Source organism: Anopheles coluzzii, chromosome 2 (assembly GCF_943734685.1).
Source record: "Anopheles coluzzii chromosome 2, AcolN3, whole genome shotgun sequence".
Lineage (NCBI taxonomy): Eukaryota > Metazoa > Arthropoda > Insecta > Diptera > Culicidae > Anopheles > Anopheles coluzzii.
The window spans coordinates 57,608,473-57,632,951 of NC_064670.1; the positions used below are offsets into that span (position 1 = coordinate 57,608,473).

General features: G+C 34.2%; 1 protein-coding gene across 1 annotated transcript in view; it reads right to left on the reverse strand.

The window, feature by feature from the left end:
- LOC120952597 (homeotic protein proboscipedia) overlaps positions 1–19,357 on the reverse strand; it is a 36,016-nt gene extending 16,659 nt beyond the window's left edge. The window contains exon 1 of the mRNA XM_040372001.2: positions 17,604–19,357. Coding sequence (XP_040227935.2) covers positions 17,604–18,126 — 523 coding nt within the window. The 5' untranslated portion in view covers positions 18,127–19,357. The remainder of the gene's footprint in view (positions 1–17,603) is intronic.
- Between the last annotated feature and the right edge of the window lie 5,122 nt (positions 19,358–24,479).

Here is a 24,479-nt window from a genome sequence, read left to right on the forward strand (position 1 = left end):
TACCAAGTTCAATTATACCTGATGACCAAGAACTATTTTCATCAGGGAACCTTTCAGATTGTCCTTAAGCCTCATATGTATGAGGTGCAATGTGTTCCACCTGGCTACTACAAGGCAGTATTCTGCCCCCGAATTCCTCGCTTCTATCAGAGTGCTATCAGAGTATAATATCGCTTCTATATTCTATATCAGAGTTTCTTTTTTGCAGGACTCTTTTTGATGTAGATAGTAGCTTATCATTTATTTTTCGTTAGGTTAATCTAGATTATGTTGCCAAACGGCAAAAATCTTCCAATATTTACACTTACACACACAACAAAATCACAATATTTACAGAAAAATTAAGCTGCCTCCTAGCAAATTACGACGCTAAATCTTGCAATCTCATATTTTATGCTTCTATAAAATATTTTTAAAAAATTCAATGAAATTGTCAGTAGATCAATCATAATCATCCGGGTTGTATCAATTTGACAGTTAAGAGTTTTCGCTATTTGCAAAAATTCCAGTGGAGATACATAGAACAGTGAGTATATGAATTATGCAGAATACTAATTCTTTTTTATTTTTCTTCAAATTTTAAAACAATTTTACACGGCTTATTATGAAAATGCAAATTTAGGGCCGTACCATAATGGTAAAGACATCTCAAATAATTATTTTACTAGCTAATGCAGGTAAGTCAAACTCAATAATGAATGCGGCCCGCGAGAATATTTTGAGAAGTGCTGAAAGCACTGCAAACCAAAAATCTGTTGTTACTATTAGTCTAGGTGTATTAAATTTTTCAGAGAAGAACAATAATTGCGTCGCTATATTTTGCTAAATTAACATTATTGTTCCCATAATATCTAACAAACTTATTCTACACGTACGTACAGAACAACTGAGACCCTTAAGAAACATCGAATCGAATGCAAACTCATTCGCTTTAAATTTCGATTAAATTCTGAATATTCGCATAATTTTGTGCAGACTCGATTGCACATTCTTTATGGAAAACCCGAACTTAATGGAAAACGTTGCGTCAACTGTCTAGAAACGAAATAGGAATGAAAATAACAAGATACGCACACTTGGAAACTTTGCAACAATTAGTGATGGATTGTCAAATCAACAGTTTCGCTCGTTGCCGTCTGAAGCCTATAGAGCCGTCTAGAGTCATTCGTAACCGTTGGAGTCATCGGTTGTCGCACGGAGCGGCTAGTCTGCAGTAAGAAATGGTTCCGGTCAGTCCTACCGACCTTAATTCCTCCTGCCTACTAAGGCCTACTGCCGAGTAAAGGCTTCAGTCGGCTCCGAATTGCTCCGAACGGATCTGCACGGCTCCGACCTTAGTATGTTACATCGTTGATATTCGATTGGAGCCACTTCTGTTTTTTTCATAATCATCCCACCATAAAAATCAGTTAATATCCAATATGTACGACTTATCGAAAGCGTGTGTAGCCAAGTTGAATTTATTTGCATCTCACGTTCTACGTTCTACGTTCTATGCTTAAGATAAAAGGATTTAGATTAAGGATTAAAATAAACGAAATGCCGAGGTCCTGCAATACATAGCTAATTAATAGGTTAGCTCACACAGTCCATACCTCACTTCGCGAATCATCTCCTTTCAAGTGTCAAAAAAATAGATTTGCCGACCTTTATGGGATCACACACCACGAACCTTCATCGAATAAAACTATCGTAATTTAACAAAATTATTCATAAACAACGGGTTTTTGTTATAAGAAATGAATATACCACCAGATTATTTGGGACTTGAAAATTAGCAAAAACTAATGTTTAAACACGATTTATTACAATTTTTCTCTTGAGCTGTCAAAAAATTGCAGGCAAATATTTGTGTTATATATCCAGCGATGGATAGCCCGGATTGCTTATAAAAAAACTCGCAACAGGCAGCTAGATTTCCCCTACCTCAGTGAAAAAGTGGGGTTGAGCGATATTTTCTAACAGAACTGCCGTGTGAGAACGCGACAAATGAAAAATATCCTATTTCAATAATGAGGATAAAAGAGATTGCATGTGACTTTAAAAGTATATTAAACATTTAAAAAAAGAGCACAATAAAAAACTAACATCGCAAATTTTTAAATAAGAAACGATTCCATATTTGAAGCGAGGAGTACAAAAAGTCAATTTGTTTAACAATAATGATTTTACAGTATTTTATATAAATATTGAGGTATATTTTTTATTCTCAACTTTGCGGCGAATCACTAAAAATCTGTACTTGTGGCCCTCTGATGGAATGAATTTGACATAGCTGAGCTAATGCATTAAAAATTGTTTAAAAATATAAATGACTAGTTTTATTTGATAATGATCTATATTATTATAAATGATAATTTTTAAAAAAGTGTATTGATGGGAGAAAAAAAAATATCACGATATGATTACATTCCTCAACTAGGTATGTAACAGTAGAAAATACTTCGATTCTGCAAAAAATGTGGTTGTGGATTTATGTGTCGTGCTTGTTGAATCGGATCAGTGTTGAACGAATATTCATTTAATTAATGAAGACTAATGGCAATTAAAATTAATTTTTAACATCTTTTATATACTTATATTTTCAAACAAGCCAGTCTAGCCGGTCTCATGGTACAGTCGTCAACGCGTGCGACTTAACAACATGCCCGTTATGGGTTCAAGCCTCAAATATACCGGGTCGTCATACGTAGGATTGACTATCCTGCTATGGGGGGCGCATTTTGAAAATCGTTAAAAAAGTGTTTCTTTGAAACTTTCGTAAAATATGCTATTTGTATTTTTGAAAGATTTTAAAATTTATTCGTCAGTACAAAAACATATTTTTTGAAGAATCTGTATAGTTACAGTACGACCCTAAATTCATTTTTTTTAATAATTCATGTTTTATAAGGACTCGATTCAATCTGAAACATATTAATTTCTCCCGAACTTTTCCGGTCGTATAGCCTCACAGTCGTATAAAAGCTATTCCGTTGAAACATTTAAAAATGGATTAAAAACGCCGAGAAAACAACAATCAGTAACCTCACAACCTTTACTTGTCTTTATTATTGGTCAGATTAAGAGTTCTCCGTCATACTGAAGCAAATAAATATTTTAGTCATGTTCATTTTGTATCAAAACAAAAAAATCAAACTGAAATATAGATAGTTGAAGCCAAATAATACCAAAGTAAACAAGTAACAAAAATCGATGATTTTGTGTGATAATTGTGGAAATGGTCGGTACGATGATGAGATGAAATATTTTGTTAAGTCCACAATTGCTCAGGAGAATAGCAAGTATTTATAGTCTTTATTTGGATGTAGAGACGTAGGTGTTACTGCGCGCGGTTGTAGTAATATTGTAGTAACGCTACACTCTCTGGACGATGAGAAATACATTTTAGCTACTAAAAGTTTTTGCTTTATCATCGCATCTACCGTCATAATATGGTCGAACACGATCCAACGATAACGTTCTCTCAAGGCTCGGTAGAACAAACAGACGGATGCAAACACAAATCGTAGTAGATGATTCATGGTAAAAACTGGACATGGTGAAAAGTTGGGCCAGTAAAGCGCAATCCATCCCTAAACTCAGCATGAGTGAGGCTTTTCTAGAGTATCAGATTCGGAGTCATGTTTTTTTCCAAACTGTCTGCCATCTCTTATTCGTGGATTTCATGTGAGCTGTATTTTTATTATATACCATTAAGTTATTTATGTACAAATGAGATACTAAGGACATGAATTAACACATTAGAATCTTACGAAAGTGCTTGAAATACAAATAAGAAAATAGAAAAATATTGGTAGCTCCATTGTAATAATATGTAATATGTTTTAGAATAAAACATTTATTTACAGTTTCGATCTATCAAAAAAGAAATTAATAAAAACATGATTAATTTAACATGAATGAGCACCAGAAGTTCGGTGAAAAATTTGGAAAAGCTTGAATAAAATAGATAATTTAGGGACATCAGGGTACGGTATGAAATTGTAATTCTATATTTTTCGCGTTCAGTTATTTTTCTTGCTAATATGTTGTCAATATTTTTTCGCCCCACTGAAAATGTATGCATGTGTTTCTAGGGTAAAATTTTCTCTGGTAGGAGATTCTTGCTTATACGCAAGGAGTACTTTTGGTAAACAGCCTCACTGTCACTTGGAGACACGTCAGTTTGCGTCGTCTAGTTACATACGTCGATACACAACGCCTGGTGATGGCAATGACACAACCATAGGTGACAGAGTGGTACTGCATGCTACGAAACGGTAGTTGGAAATCGTTTTTTGAAAATGATTGATTGATCACCACATGTCAATTGTAAACAATTGGTCCTTCTCTTGTTCTCACTGTGTTTTGTATGTGAGTTCAGCACTGTGATATGCGTAAACGTGCATGCTTCAGCTACACAATTTGGGACTGTGCTTGAAAATCAGTGTGGAAGTTTTTGCTTGCAGATAGGATAGGGCGCCGTCGGTTCGACATAGAGGATTTTCCAGCACCTGTGCATATAGGAAATTGTGAGGAACATGGTATACTGCTAACAAGAGCTTGGTTATAGACGCTAGAGTGCTTTGTTTGAAGAGTAGGATCAGAATGAATGAATGTACAGTGCAAAAAACATTTGGTCACCGAGATTTGTCATCAAGGGATCAAATATCATAAAAGCATTGAACCTTCATGTATAGCAATTTCCATGCGTTTTCTCGCGATAACAGCAAAGACATTGATTCCTGGAGGTCAAACACAAGCAATTTATCATGTTTAGAAGTATTTATCAGGTGGAACGAGAAAAAAGGTGCCAGCAAGAAGAATTTACCAGCGTACGATTGGACGATTTTACTGAATGTCAAAAAAAGACATTTTTTGTATCGACAAACGACAAGATTTTTTTAAGTACAAAAAAGTACAGGAATAAAGATAAATATAATTTAAAGTAAAAACCATAAAGCAAAGCAATGCTCAGGGAAGTGGTAATTAGAAATAGAGTGGGATTTCAGTTTAAATCGCTATCTGTGCAAGATGTTTTTTGCGTAAACAAAAAAAAAAACACAAATGCTGTTGAATTGGAACATTATAAGAATGTTGAGGAGTGAGAAGTAATGTTTAAAGGGCAGTAAATGCATATAAATCTAAAACAAAAAGTATGCTTTTCGTGGGTTATCGCCTAGTAAAAAGAACCCATCCTTTTTGCTGCTATGGCCTGAAGGCGGAGAAGCAAAATTCACAGAAGTAGAAAAAGTGACTCGGAAAAGATTTTCTCCTATTTTTAAAAGACGTTTAATTTCTGTTGCTGTTGTTTTTTACAATCTGTTTGGTAGGGTGAGCATCATCGGGAGGATATTTTTTTCGTGTCTAGTTATAGCTTGAAGGACGCTACGAATGGTGTTGGTGTCATTTCTGGCTATCTGCAGAGCTAGGAAAATGTTAGTGAGCTACCGTAAATATGCGGTTTTCTGGATGTTATACCACCATGAATGAGATGAATAAATTTAAACGATTGCGAAATCAATTACAAGACTGCTTTTAATATCTTTAATATGCAAAATAAGTACTATTACATTTCACAGACCACAGTGGTAAAATGAGGTGGGCTTGATATTCAAAATACCTTATAATTTGAATAAGCCTATAAAAACTTGAAGAAATAGTTGAAGAAAATATACTCTCGTAAACTTATGTAAAAAAAAATCTGATAAAATTACAGTCCGAACTCACTGATTGAACTTCGATTCCCTGCCAACTATTCAATACGTGCTTTTTAGTTGGCACGTTTTTGAATACAAACAAATCTGAAATTTTTCTCGGCAAGTTATGAGATTTTTGTAAATTTTTCAAAAACCAGGTTTTCCATAAAAATGCATGATTTTTAACTGAACTGTCAGCCAACTATAGAACGTTCAACTAAAAAGCATGCCAATTAAAAAGCTTTCAACTATTGGATTCTGATTGTAGTACTTTAATAAAAAAGTTTATATGGTCTTTAGAGATCGAACTATCTTGGAAAAGGTTAACTTTGATTCGATGGAACAATTTTAGCTTAAAAACTCTTGTTCTTCAATTCTACGCGGACATGCGGGTCTATACATGCTTTCGAGACTTATTTCGTTCCATGCAGTCAGATAGTCAGTCCTTGGTACAGGAATAGGAAATCTCTTGTTTAAATAATCGTTTCTCATGGCTACAGAGTATCTAGCAGAGCATTTCAATTAAAACTTATTTTTGTAATCCCTGCACATGGGAGAACATCTGTCTAAGGGGTTTCAGTATTTTCAGAATGATATTACGTGTAGGGTTATTTGCCAATTGTCGCTCATAGCCTAATTACTGCACACTTCATATAAATTGTTGTTTACCCAAATATTTATAAAACATTTATGAATGCCAGCATATTTTACGTATTGAACATTTCTGCCGCATGTTATACTGTTTTATTTTTTTAAGAGAGCACTTGTTCGATTTTTTTAACATAAATGAAAATCTTTCATACTTTTCACTTTCATGAAAATCTTTCATGCTGTCACTGTGTAATCCACTGTTTAATAATGGGAAGAAAGAGAGTGTTTCGATCCTGATTATTGTCCAGCCTAACACCTCCTTTTTTCATCGTGCCATCATACATATTTTGCGGGATTCTAGCTTGAACCTAGGCCAAACGTGTAATGTAACAGCGTTTTGTATTATGCTAAACACTATTCAATAGTAAAATATCCATTTCTGGGATCTTGTTAGTCTATTTAAATGTATTGGAAAGTGTACAATAATTGGATATAAAGTGTGCATCAATTGAATTTTGAGTTTTTATAAGAGTGCAATAATAATATTTTTGAGGTAGGTTTAAAAACCAGTATTTCTTCGCAATTATTGGTATGAAGAGATCTTGAAAGCAATTTAAAAATACCATCGAAACTACATTCTCCTACAGGAAGCAATCTCATTAGATAGTAAGTTTTTTTGTTGCTCGAATTCCCTTCGCGAACCGAATATTTTTGAGCAGAATTTTATTGATTTACATTCAATATTCAATATTATATTGAATCCTATAAAAAAATGTGTATACATTTTAACGTTATGCCATCATTTGTCATAATAAAAAAGGTACTGCAATGAAAATTAAAAAAAATATCTGCCGTTCGCGCCAGTCTAGATTTTAATACAGACGAGGGGTCTCCAAACTTTTCACTTCGCGGGCCGTATTGCTTAACAAATTTCGTTGTTGGAGGCAATTTTGACGTACCTTTAGCTAATGGACGAAAGTTTATATAATCTTCTAATGAAAAAAATACCAACTGGATGTATCAAAATTGTACAGATTTATATTATTGAAGTTCTATTTTAAACGTAAACATTGACATTTTGATTAAAATAATCAAAATAATAAACTTTTTGTTTTAGTCTTTAAAAAATCATCGTGGGCCGTATATTAGGCAATTGAGCCGCATGCGGCCCGTGGGCCATAGTTTGGAGACCCCTGGTCTAGACCGTGAACAACGTTGGCAATCAAATAAACCACAGGAGATCAAACATCCAAGATGACATGCGGAGTGTGTTATTATAGTGGATATCGATAATCAAAATACACACAAAAATATTCTAGACCAACCTTAACACATGTATGCTTTATAACAGTATTTTTTTTCTGCTGTTTTTTTAAATGTTTAGTTTAGTTTTGAAATGACGTGAATTTTTAAACAAAGTAATGATTTGTTTTGTCAGTTGAGCGGCCCTTGTAGAAAGGCCCAGAAGGAGGCAAGCATGGGATAAATTTAGGTAAAAAGACCTTGAATGATTCTGTAGGTTTAGGCTCTTATAGCATCCCAGCAGAGGCTTCACTCCCGTACCCACTGCGCAGACATTTTAAGATAGAGGGGATTCTCTTCATTCACCATAGAGGGAGGAAAAGCTGTAACAACGTGGACACCCACTTAACAAAATCTTTGTGCTGAGATAGCAGGGAATGGTTGTGATGAAATATGTTATATGTGGTATGCAGTTTAGTTCATTAAACAGTGATATTAATGTTAGCCAACATTTTTGTTGTGGGACTTCTTAGGATTGATGATTATCACGGTAATGGTTCAAACAAAATAAAAATTAGCGAAAACTAAACCGAAAGCATACAGACAATGAGAATTTGTGGCCTACGCACATTTTAGCTTACTAATGCAGATATGATCGAAAGTGTAAGGAGTTAATGTACTGGCGTTTTGTGATAATTTTTTTGTAAAAAATTACATTATTTTCAGTTGAGGACTGTGGTTTTAAAATATCATTTCATGTAAAGCTATATTAAAAGCTTACGAGTTTAACTCATGTAGGTCCTGAACGGTTCCTAACACAGGATAAGTCCTGAACGGTTCCTAACACAGGATAAGTCACGTTATTAGTAGCACCTAAGAATGTTTTCAGTACAAAAAAAGAATTGAAAAGCATTAGAAATTTGAAAATCTTGATTAAAAACAGTAATAAAGCATATATAATCCAGCCAAAATACTAAGACTACAAATGAGTTATTTTTACCCGAAGACAGTATGTTTGCTGTGTGGCGTTTTTATCTCATTTTAGCAAGTAATGAGAATAGTTGAAAAGGGTCATACTTTTATTATATCTGCAAATGTGAAGTGTATAAAAATACTTGGCTGAGAGTCTGTTAGTTTGCAGAATCTTTCTTTTTATTCCTCTAGAGTTATTAATTCGTTAATTAATTATGAAAAATTCAATCATGACCAATCAACTAATGAACCATAAACACAAATAAAATATGAAAAAGTAGTCTCAATTCATTGAAAACAATGGTTTTAATATATTTTCATTACAATTTAAAAATCTGCATAGTTAAAAATACTTAAAACGAGCTACATTATTATGTGACTATGAGTGAGTTGTGAACATTCTAAAACTAAATTCAAAAATAACATTCACTCTGTAAGCCCTCAAGTGTATTTGAAAGGGTGTTTAAAGCCCAAAGAAACCATCTGCTCATCAACATATGGCGACGGAATTTAGGATTGTAAGTGAATATTTTTTATTAAAGGTACTGCTATAGTCATAAGCGTTGAAGAAACGGAGCTCTTGTGTATAATTGATTATGCTCTGTTCCCTTTATTGGGTGTCTAATTTTTGTTATGGCAATCATGCGCGGTTTTATGACTTAAGCTAGCTCTAATAGAGGCTATAATCAACCGATGTAAATTTTAATTTTCACGCCTATGCTGTGCTGCCGCACTTGGAGTCGATTTAGTTTGCGACCCGGTTTGGCGGCGATGATGTTGAGCTGTTAGTTGTAGGTTCGTAAAACATTTTGTTCTTGTGGAACATGCTACGGTTCCAGCGGTTACAATCAAAGCAACCCACAACTAATGCTTTAACCAAGGCCGTTTTTCTTGCCAACGCGTTCATTCCTTTTGCAATAGGATGAACTTCTCCAACAAGTGCTAGAGTCCATGGGTTGCGAGTAATTTAGGTGTCTACGGTTCTTTACAAGAGAAATTGTTCTGCAATTCATCAGTATCATCAAATTCTCTGTAGAGCTCAATGTACGGTGCCCTAAAGCAGGGTGGCGAAGTGAGTGATACATTTTTGCTTTCATGCTCATCTTCGTTTAGCGTACTGTTAAGAAGCAAGTGCGAAGAAAGCAACAACAGAGCAAGAATCATGTTAGATCGTTAATCAAAATCATTCAAAAGATTTCGGTTCTATTTCGTTTCGGGTACACCGTACATAGGTATACGATGTTAAGGTTCGAATGTATACCGAGGGCATGGTTTCGTAGTGATGACGGCGCCTCTTGTGAATGTCTAGGAGGCGTTGGCGCCCTTTGTGATGCTGGGTGGGTAAGGCATGTTTATAAGTGTTTTGTTACAATTCCCGTTCCAGAGTAAAAATATCGTTTGTCGTGACAGGGTACAGTGAGACGATTATCCCTTAATAAAACTGAGCCTTATCAAATTTCAAACCGTTTAGCAGCGGTGATTTTATTGATCCCCAGAGAAAACGGTCCACTCTCGGAGACAAATGATTGCTTGACCTGTCGACTTCACACGGTAGACCTCTGAACCACCCTCTATTTAATACGACAGGGTAAAGCGACGGTCTTTCAGCAATCGCTGGATATCTGCGAAGGGTGGATTGTATGTGGAATGATAACATAATATTTTTAAGCAGATTAGCACATCATGGTCCATTTTTCTTCTCCACTCCCTAGTACGAAATACACAACTTCCTGCTGTTTTTCGCGTTTATTCAATCCTCCAACACAGCTCCTGGAGAATGTCCGTTCCAAAAAGGGAGTGGTAGTTCTTGAAGGAATTTCCTGCTTCGAGGTGTGTACTCTTGTTATTCATGTGTATTTATTTGATAAACACTCACATTTTTTGTAGCAATGGTAGACTGGGAGTTTTTCTATGACACAAGCAATGTTGTGCAAGGGTGTGTGCCTGCCCTTTGCTCTTTCGCTCTTGTGCGAGCGTCGTGTGGTGAAATAAATCTACAAGGAAAGCGGTAACGATTAGGGGAAACGTAGTCTGGCCTGGGCAAAACCAGCGAAAACCGCATACACCGATGCTGGCTAAAGTAAGACTTTAAAAAAATGCTAAACCGAGCGAGTAAAGCGATGATGACGACAATATAATTTATAGTAGTCATAAAATTACAATGTCAACCACAAGAAGTGGCACTTCTGCAGCTTCGGAAGCATTGATAGAGTGAGTCTCACCGCTAGGACCGCAGTTGATGTTGTTGATCTGTGGTTACGATAAAGAATCTGAGAATGTATGATAGGAGTTGAACAGGAGTGTGGGTTGAACTTAAATGTTGCACTAGTGTGCTTCAACAATTGTACAAACGAATTGAAATTTTAAATTGCTCAAGATCCATGTATTACACAGTCACAAAGCCAGAAAAATTAACATGCGATTCTAATGGTTTAGATTTGATGAGAGTTTCATGATTGTTTAAATTTTATTGAAAAAAGTGTATTTTATATCTGTTGCAACTATATAAATAATTTGAATTAATTATTCTATGTTGTTGTTTATAGTAAATGACTACACGTTGCATATTATTGTAACTTAAATAATAATAATAATAATAATAATCATAATATTAAGAATAACAATTTTATTTGATTCTGCAGGAAATTCTAAACCATAATAAATATAAAGTATCTTTCAATTAATGATTGCTGTATTCACAGTAGTATGCATTCAGGTTTAGCTAACAACTTCAGAAACAAAATACGGTAGTCCATGCATAGTTATGGAATGTGCTGTGTGTACACAGTTTTTACAAAACAGGCAGCTGAAATCATTTCGCTAGATGAAGTGGACACTGTTACCGGGTAGATGAAGTAGATTATAAAGTATAGCAATGAAAAATTAGCAGTCGGAAACAGGTTTCTGTGGTTAGCCCAGACTGTTCAACGATGGCAGATGCAATTGAACTCGCTAAAATTGACTTTGATCCGTCAGTTAAAGTTGATAGCGCAGAGTGGCAGAAGGGCAACAAAACGCCACAAACCATTTGCGAGAGAGCAAGTAAAAGGAAAATAATTCATTGCTATACGAATTGAAGTCGACTCATAACTAAGTTTTTTGTATCACGTATGTGGTTTAGAAATCATCTTTCTTTGTGTAACCTGTTATTTTACTTCATTTGTCATACGAGTGTATTTCTACCATAGTTGTTTTTTTCTTTTGGCCTGTCATTCTTGTTTCTTAAGGTACCTTTTGATCTTTTTTCACCGAACGGCTGTTTATGTTTGCTGAGTGCAAACGCCTTGCAGGATTGGGCTTGGCATGCTGCATGCATCGTGCGTAAGAATTCAAAAGTTTATTAATGTTGTGGATGGAAATACCTTTGGCGATAGGTTCTGTTTGAGTTGGATGTTATCATTCTACTTTACACGAAGAAATTGACATGATAGAAAACAGCGGTTATGAATAATATGGAGCTGCTGTAAGCGAGAGATAATTGAAACAAAAATTTGTGAAATCCCGTTAGACATTATCTAGCTTTCACTAAACGCATATGCACGGTAGTAGATGTAGAATATTCGAATGTTGCTCTTATTCGATTTTATAATGTTACCCTTTGTATATCCTTCAGTTATGAAGTTGTGTGTAAGTATGCAACAATAAAACGGGAAATGGGTTTGATATTTATATGCAAAACGAACAATGCAGCACAACGCCATATGAAAAATGTTTTATTGTATAAATTTTGTTGTGACGAAGAAAAAATATACGATTTTGTGCAGCTTTCGTTCAAAAAGTCATATATTTAGAAAAACTTGTTAGACTTTGCATACTTGGGTTGAAAAACATTGTTTTTCATTCGAATTTGCACCTACACCTTAACACTCACACGAAACTCAGCATACATCTTTAGTAAATTTTCATTGTAGTGATAGGAACTTATTGTTGTCAGCAAAGACTTGAATTTACGAAAAATGGTCTTAGATATCAGTGATTTATTGATGACTCATAACAGGATAATCCTTCGTATGGGAGGTACTGTCCTTACGGGACTAGAACCCATGACGAACATGTTGTTAAGTATGAGAGTCGGCTGTACCACGGGACTGGCCTAGCAGTGGTAAGAACTGCAATGATTCGTTGCTCTTACTATGTGTGATAAACCTACGCAGGTAAGGTAATACAAGAACGTAAACACAGTCCGTAAAGATGTTATATTTTTAAAAGAACATGATCATTAATCATACTAATGCCAAATACAACGCATAAAAAGCGTGCCTAGCTATTCTAGTTCTTTTTTGCTGAGGTTTTTCTTCTGTCCATATGAGTGATTGAAAAAATTTGGTAGAATCCGTTGCATAGTGATGCGTGTGTCAGGCATTGACGTTGATGTGCAGGTTACGATGTGTAGAGTGATCGTACCGAAGCGTTGGTCCCGTTGAAAGAACTGTGGGTAACATGTGTCATTGGTGTTACAGGAAACTCGCGTTATCTGTTAGGCCGCTATACTCGATGATGATTTTATGTTACAGTTCTTCTTGGATTCTTCCATACACATTTCGCGTTGAATGGAGACGCGTGGTTGTAGGCAGATACAATGGTGGAATAGATAATATTTTCAAATGAGTGATGGGGTCAAAGCCATCGGGGCAATTGCGAGGAAGACAACAATTAAAACATAAACAACTGGAATTGTGAGTTATTAAAGAATAACGTTTGGAAATTTACGGGAGATTTTAGTTTGTAATTAAAATAGCGATGGAGTTTGTAGTTAATATCTAAAAAAGTAGAGCAAATTGATCTACAAAGTAGATCAACAAATGTAAAAACTGAACCAACTGGTAAAACATTATGGTCTCAGATTATACGTAAGCAAACAATTAAACAACATGATGAACGACAAAATTCCGGCAAATTTGTGAGTTTTGGTTATATTTTTAATTACCAATTAATTCATTAATTGCAATAATAGGATTTAGTCAGTGCGATAGCGTGGCTAGCTTAAGGCATTTTTTGTCATGGTGTCTCTTAACCATAGACGTATAATAGTGAAATGTGCACAATGTGCATAGGTATGATTTTGGTGTAAAAGATTGACACTTCCAATTTGTTGATATGATTGAACTTTGATGCCCCACAACCAAATATTAGAAAAAGACAGAGGCGATTATACAGCCTCAATAAACCATTACTATAGGTAATGAACAAATTTAACACTACAGATCAGTTTGACTTTAGCTATTTACATTTAATAAACCGAATTTTTGCTGCTGGAATGATGCACGGACTAGGTGGGGATCATTTTAGTGACATGGTCTTTTAAGAAATGTTTAAAAAATATGTTCAAAATTAAAAAAAATAAACTAGAGTAAATGTCCCAGTATTGGGCAGGTTAGTGCAGCAGTTTCACTTAAACAGCTCGTACACTTACAATATTTATTATTTTTCTTGAATGTGACATTATTATGGACGATAAACTATCGTATTATGTTGTGCTATCTTTTATTTGCCGTTTTAAATGCATTTTCTAGCGATATTCATGAAAATGTAAACACTGATTTTGTTCCTATTTTCGGCAGGCTGTGCTCCTATTTTCGGCAACGCGAATACGGGTCGGTAAATATTTTAATCAATGCCAATAGGTAGACAAAAATGTTTTAAACAATTTTACACTCTCGCTTTCCTAAAATTAGTGTTGAAAAGTACTTAAATTATTAATTTTATGTTGCCCATTTTGGGCATTTTTCTCGCAATTTTTGAATTTGAGTTACAATCAAAGTAGGCATTGGAAAAATGAGACTGCCTGACGGCTATAGAGTAGGGCTCCCACCGGCTCACAAATTATTATTTTTATCTCAAGTTATTTGATTATTCATAGTGAAATTGGTGATATTTGATACAAGAAATGTCGTTTTATGTGTCGACATACGCATTGCAGTTTTCTGATGAAGTTTGAAATGTATATTCAACGAAATCAAAAGTATATTTTTGTTTCAAGTTTTGGCAGGAGCCAACAGCATTGATCTGTCAAAAATCAACATTTACCGTGTATCAATTTTCGGCAGCATTTAAAGTGAATAATTACTTGTTTTTAGTGATCTTAAAATTCCAAGCGGGCTAGTATAAACTCTGCAACCAAAGAATCGTTCATAAAAACCAAACTTTCATGGTTTAAGTGCTCTGGTTCTCTTAATAATGAAAACTGCCGAACTATTGACTAACAGCAAATCTGCCGAAACATATTGAACTCTGCACATTTTGTTTGATATTTTGAAAAATATGCAAGGAAATGATGTGAAACTTCGTATATGAATAACAAATGAGCATATCTCTATTTAAAAAATAAGTGTTAAGACAATTTTTAACATGTTTCTGCGTAATTACACGTTTTTAGTTACCCTGCCGAAAACAGGTACACTGCCGAATACTGGTACAGTTACCCTAATTAAAATTTGTCTTATGACTTAAAAATATTTCAAATTCCGGCTTTTCTTTATTTTAAGTGCTTCTACCAATGTTTTTAATCTAAAACTTCTACAGCAGTGCTCTACTAGTGCTATAAGTGCTCATTCTTAAAAATACAACGTATTTTTCGACATATGTATATATATATATATATATATATAGGACATTCAGAATAATTATGTATTTCGTAAAAAAGACGATTTCCTTGTTTTACTTATTTTTTTCCTTTCAGTATAATATTATGTTATTATCATTGTTATTATTTAATTATTTAAATCGACGTAGACCCACGATTTGACATTTCAAAATTATATAAAAATATGCCTTCTGGATCAAGTATCAGCGTCAACAGTTATTTTAGTTATTTGGAGTTATTTTAGTTGAACCAACTTATAGAATAATTATGCAGTTAAGTTTGGAGCATAAGGGGTTTATACGTTTATTCTCTCCGGGCTGTAGTGTTACCTCCTGGTGCGTAAATTAACGACGGGGGATTGTCATGCATGCTGTGTTGTGCACAGCTAGCGCAGCTCCAACAGTTCCGGAAGTCTTCTGTAATATGGATTACAAGCCGTGAGGGTAGTTAGCAGTAAATCATCCACAATATAACCACTTCACTCACGCCTTCACTCTTATGATGTTATCCTTTGGATAGAATACGAAGGGAAGTAAGATACACAGAATTAGCTCGAGTATAACGAGAGAAGGTGCATAATGGCATGTAAACTGTGCCCATTGAAACTATTACACGTCGAATAAAATATTGTCTCCGAATTGGACGCTACATGGCTCATTGGTATGTTCAACATTTTGGTTCACCAGCACAAGGACTGCAGTAGTATCTTAATCAATTTATATTTGTACAAAGCATAGACACGCATCAATGTCCATGGATACGGCAGTGAAAAGGATGGTAGATGAGACTATTTTAACACGTTCAGCCCGGAGCTGATTTTCATCAACTTTCCGTTCCGCCGGCATCTAGAACGCAAGCAGTGGATTTTGAACCATGTAGAAAAATGAGTTTTCGCTATAATTTCAACCCTCTCAGTTCATCAATACTGTTGTGTATGGAATGAGGTTTTTATCAACTGCAATCATTCTTAGAACACTATTATTTTACTTGCCCACTGCTGCTGCTGCATGCGAGAAGACTACAGTTATTCGCAATTTTGTTTGACCCCAGCAAAAGACCAATAGCAGGCCCCATGGCCTGCCACCAGCGTACGGGAAAGTTCACTGGCAGGCCCTGGGGCCTGCCACCGGGATGGACGTGTTAATTGAGAATATGTAAAAACTAATCAATGATGTAATGTGAAAACAATAGCAGAGTTGTGAGATGTTTCGGTAGGTGTTGAGATGGTATATTGTCAGGGTAATTTTTAAAGATCATATCATATGTTATCGTTACCAATATTTTTTAATATTTATAATACCTAGGAGTAAACAAAATTTGAAAATGAGGATTATTCTATGAGCGATGATTTTAACACATTCTGAATTAATGATTTCATCGCCAAAGGTCTAAAGCATTCTTATAACCAAATCAGCTGTGCAATTACATCACAATCGTTATTTACATGGTTAATTTTAATATCATGTAACTAATCTTTGGAAAGCTTAATTGCGAGCAACATGTCGTTTGTATTTAAAAAGATTATATTTAAATGAAAATTATAAGTTATTAGCGGATTTTACGAAAAATATATCATATTGTTTGAATTTCTAGCAAGATAGCCAGTCCTTGGGAAATTATCAATATTCAATCTCCGTATGTACCGATTCCTCATGCGTGGGACAGACTTCTTCTATTTGGCGTAACGTCCTACGCGGACATGCCGAACTATACAGCAACTATTCAGTACCATACAACCGGGTAATTAGTCCTTGTTACAGGAGGACGGTGCATTCTAGGCTTGAACCCACGACGGGAATGTTGTTTAAACTTTAAACTGATTTAACGACTGCATCACGAGGCCGCCTGGAGGGGCTGACTATCCTATTATAAATACACATACAAGTTATACACAGCCAAACTCATTAGTGATTTTAGGCAGATATAAATTGAATGTAAGTAAATTGAGTACGTCGTACGACTTGACGGCTGTTTCATGAGAAGGGCCCCTTAAAGTCGCGCAAAATAAAGATAATATTCATATTCAAATATTACACCTAATATCATATATATATATATATATATATATATATATATATATATATATATATATATATATATATATATATATATATATATATATATATGCGTAGGGATAGATTCTTTTTTGTTGTCTTTGTCTGGAACAGTTTTGATATAATTTATACGACTTATTTTGTCAAAAATAACGATTGTATTTTTTTGTGGAAACAAACAAACTCTTAATAATATTATTTTGCGGATCACGTCTATTTGCGTCACGAACCACTGAAGAGGTATATACAGAAGGAACTGCATATTCATTTTGATGATTTAGTTGCGATACAACTAGTGATGCTACTTATCGTTGTCATTAATAGTTGTGGAAGACATGAAAGGAATGTAAGGGTTGTAACCATAGCAATGAAATGAACGAAACAAATGAATATAAGGGGGGCATGGAATCTTTTCCGTTGCTAGGTCACACATTACAGTCTTGAATTAAATGGTGTACAAAACATGACAGATTTACATACCTTGTGCAGTCGCTTTGCGTGCTGTTTTTTTTTCCTTCATCCAGGGATACTCCGGTACGGACTCCATGTTATCACTGGGTCCAATTGGAATTCCTTGCGTAACAAGTTTGGGACTCTCGCTATCGATATGTGTCAAAAATTCAGCCATTGAGGGTTGTGAGTTGATAAAACCACTTTCGTTTTGCATCCAATAAGATGTGTCCGCGATACGTTGCTGCTGATGTGGCTGCTGCTGCGTAGCAGCTTGAGCGCCGAGGGGTTCTACGGAAGTTATAACGGATAACTGGGTGGCAACTCGTGTTGTTTTATCACAGATCACTTGTTTTCGGCCGATTAATTGAGTGCTACCTGCGATGATGGTTTGCTGCTGCTGGTTTGTGGTAAGTGAAACTTGCTGAGCATTGGTTATATCTGTTTCACTTCCAACCACGACTGCTGTTCCGACATGAAGCGAACCGATCGCCGGAGATTCAGATTTAATTTGCGCACCCATGTGTTCGAGAGAATTGCAAACCTCTTGCATTGCCAGGGTGATATGAAACTGATCCAAGTCGTAACAAGTGTACAAGCTATTGTACTATTTGAATTTACCGAACGAATAGCTTTGTCCAACAATTTATGAATTGTTTTCTTCAATTTGAGAGAATTATATTCCTATCAAGTTGATTGTAACTTTTTTTCATTCAAAACGCAATCAAATGGTTAGATGACCATTGATCACTTTGTAATGTGGTGTAATGATCATCATGAAACACATAACTAAATTGTTGTATCAAAAACAAGAACAAAAGATGAACAACTTTCTAGAACATTGCTCTATTCTTCACCAGAAACTCATTTATTTATATTATCGCACCATTGTCACGTCATACATATCAATGGGGTTATTTTCAACATGGTGGAACACGATTTTCACCTTTTTATTTCGAACAATACCTTTGTATCGGGATGTAATCGATAGCGGCAATGCTTACAGTATGTCCACGTTAAAATTTATAGCACAACACTCTGATATGTTTGACGATTGCTGCAAAAAACGTTGCATTCATTTCCTCTTATTTTACTTATCATTCCGTCAAAAGAACTTTAGAGAAGACATAAAAAACGAAGCAACGACTTATAACGACTGGTACACGTGGCAGCGGCAAAGATCATATTACGAGAGCTTGTCGGTTTGAAATACTTGGGGTAGTATCGCTTACAATAACACTCGAGTATCGCATATTTTCCTGTACTTTCCACGCATTGATGTCACCACAGATAGCACAACACCATTTAGATAAGTACACAAACGATTTAATCAACATAAAAACGGTATCACCAACATACAACGATGTTTCCGGAATGAACGATACTAAATATTTGCATAAATCAAGCACCAGTTTAAACGATAAATTTAAAAAAAACACACAACAAACACTATATACAGGACGGGATGCCGAATACCGCTTTATGATAAGTGCGATTTTACCACTCAATAAATTAACACATTTCCACAAATGAAAACCAAGTTTCAAAAAATACTTTGATTCCTTACATAAATTGGTTTACAGAAATTATCAAAACGCTTTTTTTAATAACACCAGCATTTTCACCTTGTCCACTTTTTTGGTTTGTTTGTCGAAACGTATTAGCATGTCAAAACCGTCACTAGCTTTTCTAAAACAACCTCAATGGACATAAAATTCCGCAATCTAGTCCAAGGCAGTTTTACGTATTCGATGTGTCGTAAGCGAACGATGTGTAACAGCTAACTGACCATTTTGAAACTAAGGCGTTTGCGTTGGTAAAATGTGGTTGGCTGGCAAAGTTAACATTTTTCTCAGGAACAGGAAATAGAAAGAGAACAAAACACTGGGATTTTCTTTTCTCGCCAACATTGGTGGCGAAAACAGTAACACGCCTTCTTTTTCGATGTGTACGCAAGCGTACTTGAGTGTGTGTGTGATTATTTCTTGCTGCTACTGTCAGGGATGAGCAAGCGAAAACAATTTGGCAACAATCTACAAACGATTCAGAGATTGTCATGTTTTGGATTTGAAACAACATGAAGATGAAAAATCTACGAATTCTACAATGATTCAGCTGTATATGATATTTATGAATTGAAGGGGTTGTTTAATATATTTGATCAGAAATCTTCTAAACCCAACAAAGAAAATATTCCTTTTTAAATTTCATACTTTCATATTTTCAAAATTTCATTTTTATTACTTATTATAGCCTATTCACTAAAATTCACTAAGGTAGTAAGTAATGAAACAATATGTATAATATAGTAATAAACAGTATGGATCAAGAATGGTTTTTAATCCCTGATCTCTGGCGTGAAGTTTTCTGTCAGCTAATGAAGTTGGGAATAGTATTGAAATCGATAGCATAATATATTACTTTATTACTCTTGAGAATTTAATAAATATATACAAATTATGACTAATTACGACTTTGTGTTTAACACTGGCTCTATTGTTAAATAGAAAATAACCGACAAGCGTGTTGGTAAAGTATTTACTAATTAAAAATAAAAAATAATAATAAAATAAAAAATAATAAATAATAAAAAATAAAATAATAAACAATAATAAAAAATTAAAAATAATTATTCGCTTGGTGGGTTGATCAATAGAGATAAATTTAGAGCCATCGGATATATAAATCAGATTTGAAATATGTTTTGACCGTTTTTCTTTGGAGTTGTTTCCAGTAGAAGATCATTCAGTTATCTGGATAAAATATCTTACATTACAAAATGTTTAATTAAAGTTGCCAAGAAGAAAATAGTATTGAATTGTACCCCGAAAAGCGAAATGAGTAGAGAAAACATGTTTATTATCTCTTTTATGGATTATATTTTTAAGAATCAGTAGATAATCCTATCTGTAGCAATCATACATGTAGATAGATATTGCACGGGTATTTGCTGCATTAGCGCTTTCATGAAATGTTTATAACGAGTGTGACACATAAGTTTATTTTTATTTCTTTCAAACCTGTTGTCACGTACTAAGAAACAAACAGTGAAAAATAAACATGAATTATAAACAATAAAGCAACATAGGCTGCTCGTTATGAGTATAAAAACTGCGTACTGAAACAATTCATAAACTAAAACGTTATTAAAGAAGCAATCGAAAATTATATTAGTGGTTATTTTAAGATTACAGGGGAAATTTGAAGCCCTGAAACACATACCCAGTTTATTCATACATTTATTTAATGTTTGTCGTTTACCTTAGTTTGTTTAACTTCGACATGTTACAAACGTTTTAACTTTTGAAATAAAACTCTTGTATGAAAAAAGTATCAACATTACAAAGCAAACAGGATTAATCTATAAAGAGCAAGCAGCACAAACCAAAATAAAAAAAATGATAAAAGGGTGGAATCATATGTGAAATATGATTACTGCATTTGAGATAATTTCAAACACGTTTTCAGTTTTCGTATGCAAAGCTAGCTAAATAGACAAGGCTTAGTTTTTAGTGTCTTTCTGCACTGAAAAACATCTCCAGGAGTTTAAATATAGACGCGGATTATTAAGTAAATTAATTTTCCTACTTGGAACATATGACGACGTTCAACGCGTTCTCCGGCGAATTAAAATATGTGCACTTCCAGATATTGACTCGTAGAAATATGATCTGGAAACATTACATACATTCCGAAACCTTAATGAATAATATGTTTAAGTTATATCTATAGATGATATAAAAATTATCAATTGTATTACATTCTTACACTTTGTTAAGTGTTTATGATTTCTATAGTTTTTTTTGTTGCTTTAATGAGATTTAAAAAAATGTTTCGTAAGAGCTCAAAATCTCAGGTTAAGTTCTACATCGAAGTATTTTTTTATGATTCTTTCAGTCATGCAATATTTATGCAAAACTATCTCAACTATTTTGGGAAGCAATTGCATCATTGCTGCATCCATTTTCACAAGCTACGACAGAAAATTATTTCTTTTCTGAATTATTATAAAATGGATAGTACAACGTTCATTGTTTCCCTTGAATTAAACCCATCGTTATAAAATCTTCTGAAAATGAATGTGTTTGATGAATATATCAATGATGATGTTTTTAAATTATTATTGATAACGTAAACTGTGCAATTTTGAGACAAATTATTTCAAGTTTTTATAATCAGACTGCAATCAATATACTATTTCAATCTGAATACTTAGCTCCTGGATTACCTTACCAATTGTTTCTTTCTCCAAGAGGCTCTGAAACTTTGAAGATACCCTATAAGTGTCCAACACATAATTTGGAAAACAATGAACCTAATTGATTGTCAATTTCACATAAAATAATTGGAGGAGAGTAACGCAAATCGGGAAAGGGAGAATTGAGATTCCACTTGAATACGTGTAGTATACAAATTCTGCTGGAGTGCTACGCTGAATCAATTTAAGTGAGATTTACAACGTTATCTGCAGCTAGGAATATTGAATAAACCATGTCAAAAAGAGAAAAAAGGATCAAGTGCTATGGAATATCCTGGATTAAACGAAAAGCTGTTTAGCCTTATTTAAATTTAGATCATTGAAGGTATGTTGAAATCCCCAATCAGTGTTTAATTGAATACGTTACATATTTTTAAATCTATTGTATAGCTTTTTTGATAATTCAAATGAAAAGCATAGTTAAAACATTTTGGTCGAGGGACCAGGTATCCCAAGTAACGTTTTAAATCTTATCATAGTTTCAATGTTGTTGTTACGGTTATTCCATTAAGACTCCCTTTTTCATTTGAATGTCTTATATGAGCTAATAAAACTATAGTAAAACTCTTTTAAGACTGAAAGGGCCCATCTACAGAACTCTTTTAAGACTACTTGTTAAAACCATTTCTAGACCTCTAAGATGTGAGGCGTAAATAAATTATCAAAATTTCAGCTTATTGCTATGGATATGTTCATGAGACGGCAATGAAGTAATGATTATGAAATCATTGTAATGGTTGAGAGTTATTTTAGAATTATTATGTTGTCTTAATATTTTTGTCTGATTCTGAAATCGCTTACGTGTGAGCAGAAATCCGTGCCAAGAAAATGTAACTGTTGAAATACATTATAATAATTTAAAAAATATTAAAGCGCCTCAATAGTAAGCAACATTTTAGTTTAAAAATCAATTATTTTAAAAATATAGTTTTTATTTAAACTTCCTTAATTTGCACAAAAAGTTTTTTCAAGGATGTGGCATAATAAATATGACGGGAAAAACGTTTGAAAAATAGACATTTTTCTATTTGTCTTGTAAATTATGAATTGGTTACACATCTACACATGACTGACACATTTTGGATACACAAATCAACAATCTTATGCATTAAAATGGATACCATTGACTTAAGATCAAGAGGACTTTCCTGATCACAAGTTCAATCGATTTGTAGTGCTGCATGTATGGCTAAGATAGTTTTAAGCAGCAAATAACTTTAGTAAGCACTTGTGCAGACTAACAAGTTTTAAGACTCTCTACGTACAGTTAGTGTTCGAGATACGCGGATCCCGGTATGCAAATTTACACAATCGTGGGTTTCTGAATTTGACAGTTCTTCACTCAAATTTTATTGATTTGATACAATATCAGTTAATAGCAACATGATTAAATAATAACCACTCACTGCAAGTAAAAGGAAAAGAAACTTAAATATATAATTGCTGAAAACCGCTTCTTCACGATTTGCGTTAATAGCGTATCTCAGATGCAGCCTGTATAGTTTGTTCCAAGTTCCCTTCATTCAAGACTTAATACGCATTTAATAAGATCAGTTGATCTTGAAGTCCCAGTCTCAAATAACGAATCTTAAAACATGCTTAAGAATACGTTTACTGGATGGTTAAAGCCAGGCATCTTATAAGTCTTATAAGACAGTCTAATAATCGCCTTCAGAACGTTTTAAAGTTTTAACAACTTTAAAGACTGTTAAGCATCTTCAAAATACATGTTAAAACTATAAGGCTTAGTACACTCATAGTAAATCATTCTTTAAACATGTTTAAGTGTAAAAGCTATAGGAAATGTTTCTTGGGGTGGATGGTTTTCATAGATCATATATTTTACTTTAAAGAGTTTTATTCATCGTCCAAAGCATCATTTGTAATAACAGTAACCCTTCAAATGAAAATGACCTCACAAGATGAATTAATCCATCTCCAAAAGGCTAATTTCTGGCCAAAAAAAGGCGACCGGAAGTTAGCTTTTTTGTGACATCTATTCACACAATTTTCAAAGGCTTTCATACATATTTCTCCAAGTATGAGTTGAGGGATTTGGGAATTTGTGAAGAGGGGAGAGGGGGGGGGGGGGGCTTTAACGACAAGGAAATAGAAACATGCATGGCACAGACAAAATATTTTTTTATGATTCGTTAGCATCAGATTGGTGAAACGTTCATAGAGGAAAAATATCAATTGAAGTCAATAATCCCTACAGTTTGGTACAGCGTACTGCTAGTATGAGAGATTATAGTAGGCATAATATATCCTTCAAATCCGGGTTATATTCCATGAGGAATATTTCTTCTCATTTCTTTGCAATGAGTTGTCATTAAATTTACTAATAACTGGTGGTCTCGTGGTAAAGTTGTGAATTAAGTCGTATTCTTAACATAACATGCTCTTCAAAGATTCAAGTATCGTATGTAGTGCATGTACCTGTATATAACTACATACTGCGGATTAACGAATAAAGTCCGGATTACAGTTCCAGTGAAATTGATCGTGAGAATTTGGGATTTTCTGTTATATTTCATGAAATACACCTGTCCTCAATTTCCTCTGAATCTTTATCCGGTTGTTATGGATCACAATCCATGAGAATGGATCGCAATCAACTACGTCTGAAACGTTTTCAGCTTCGTCTG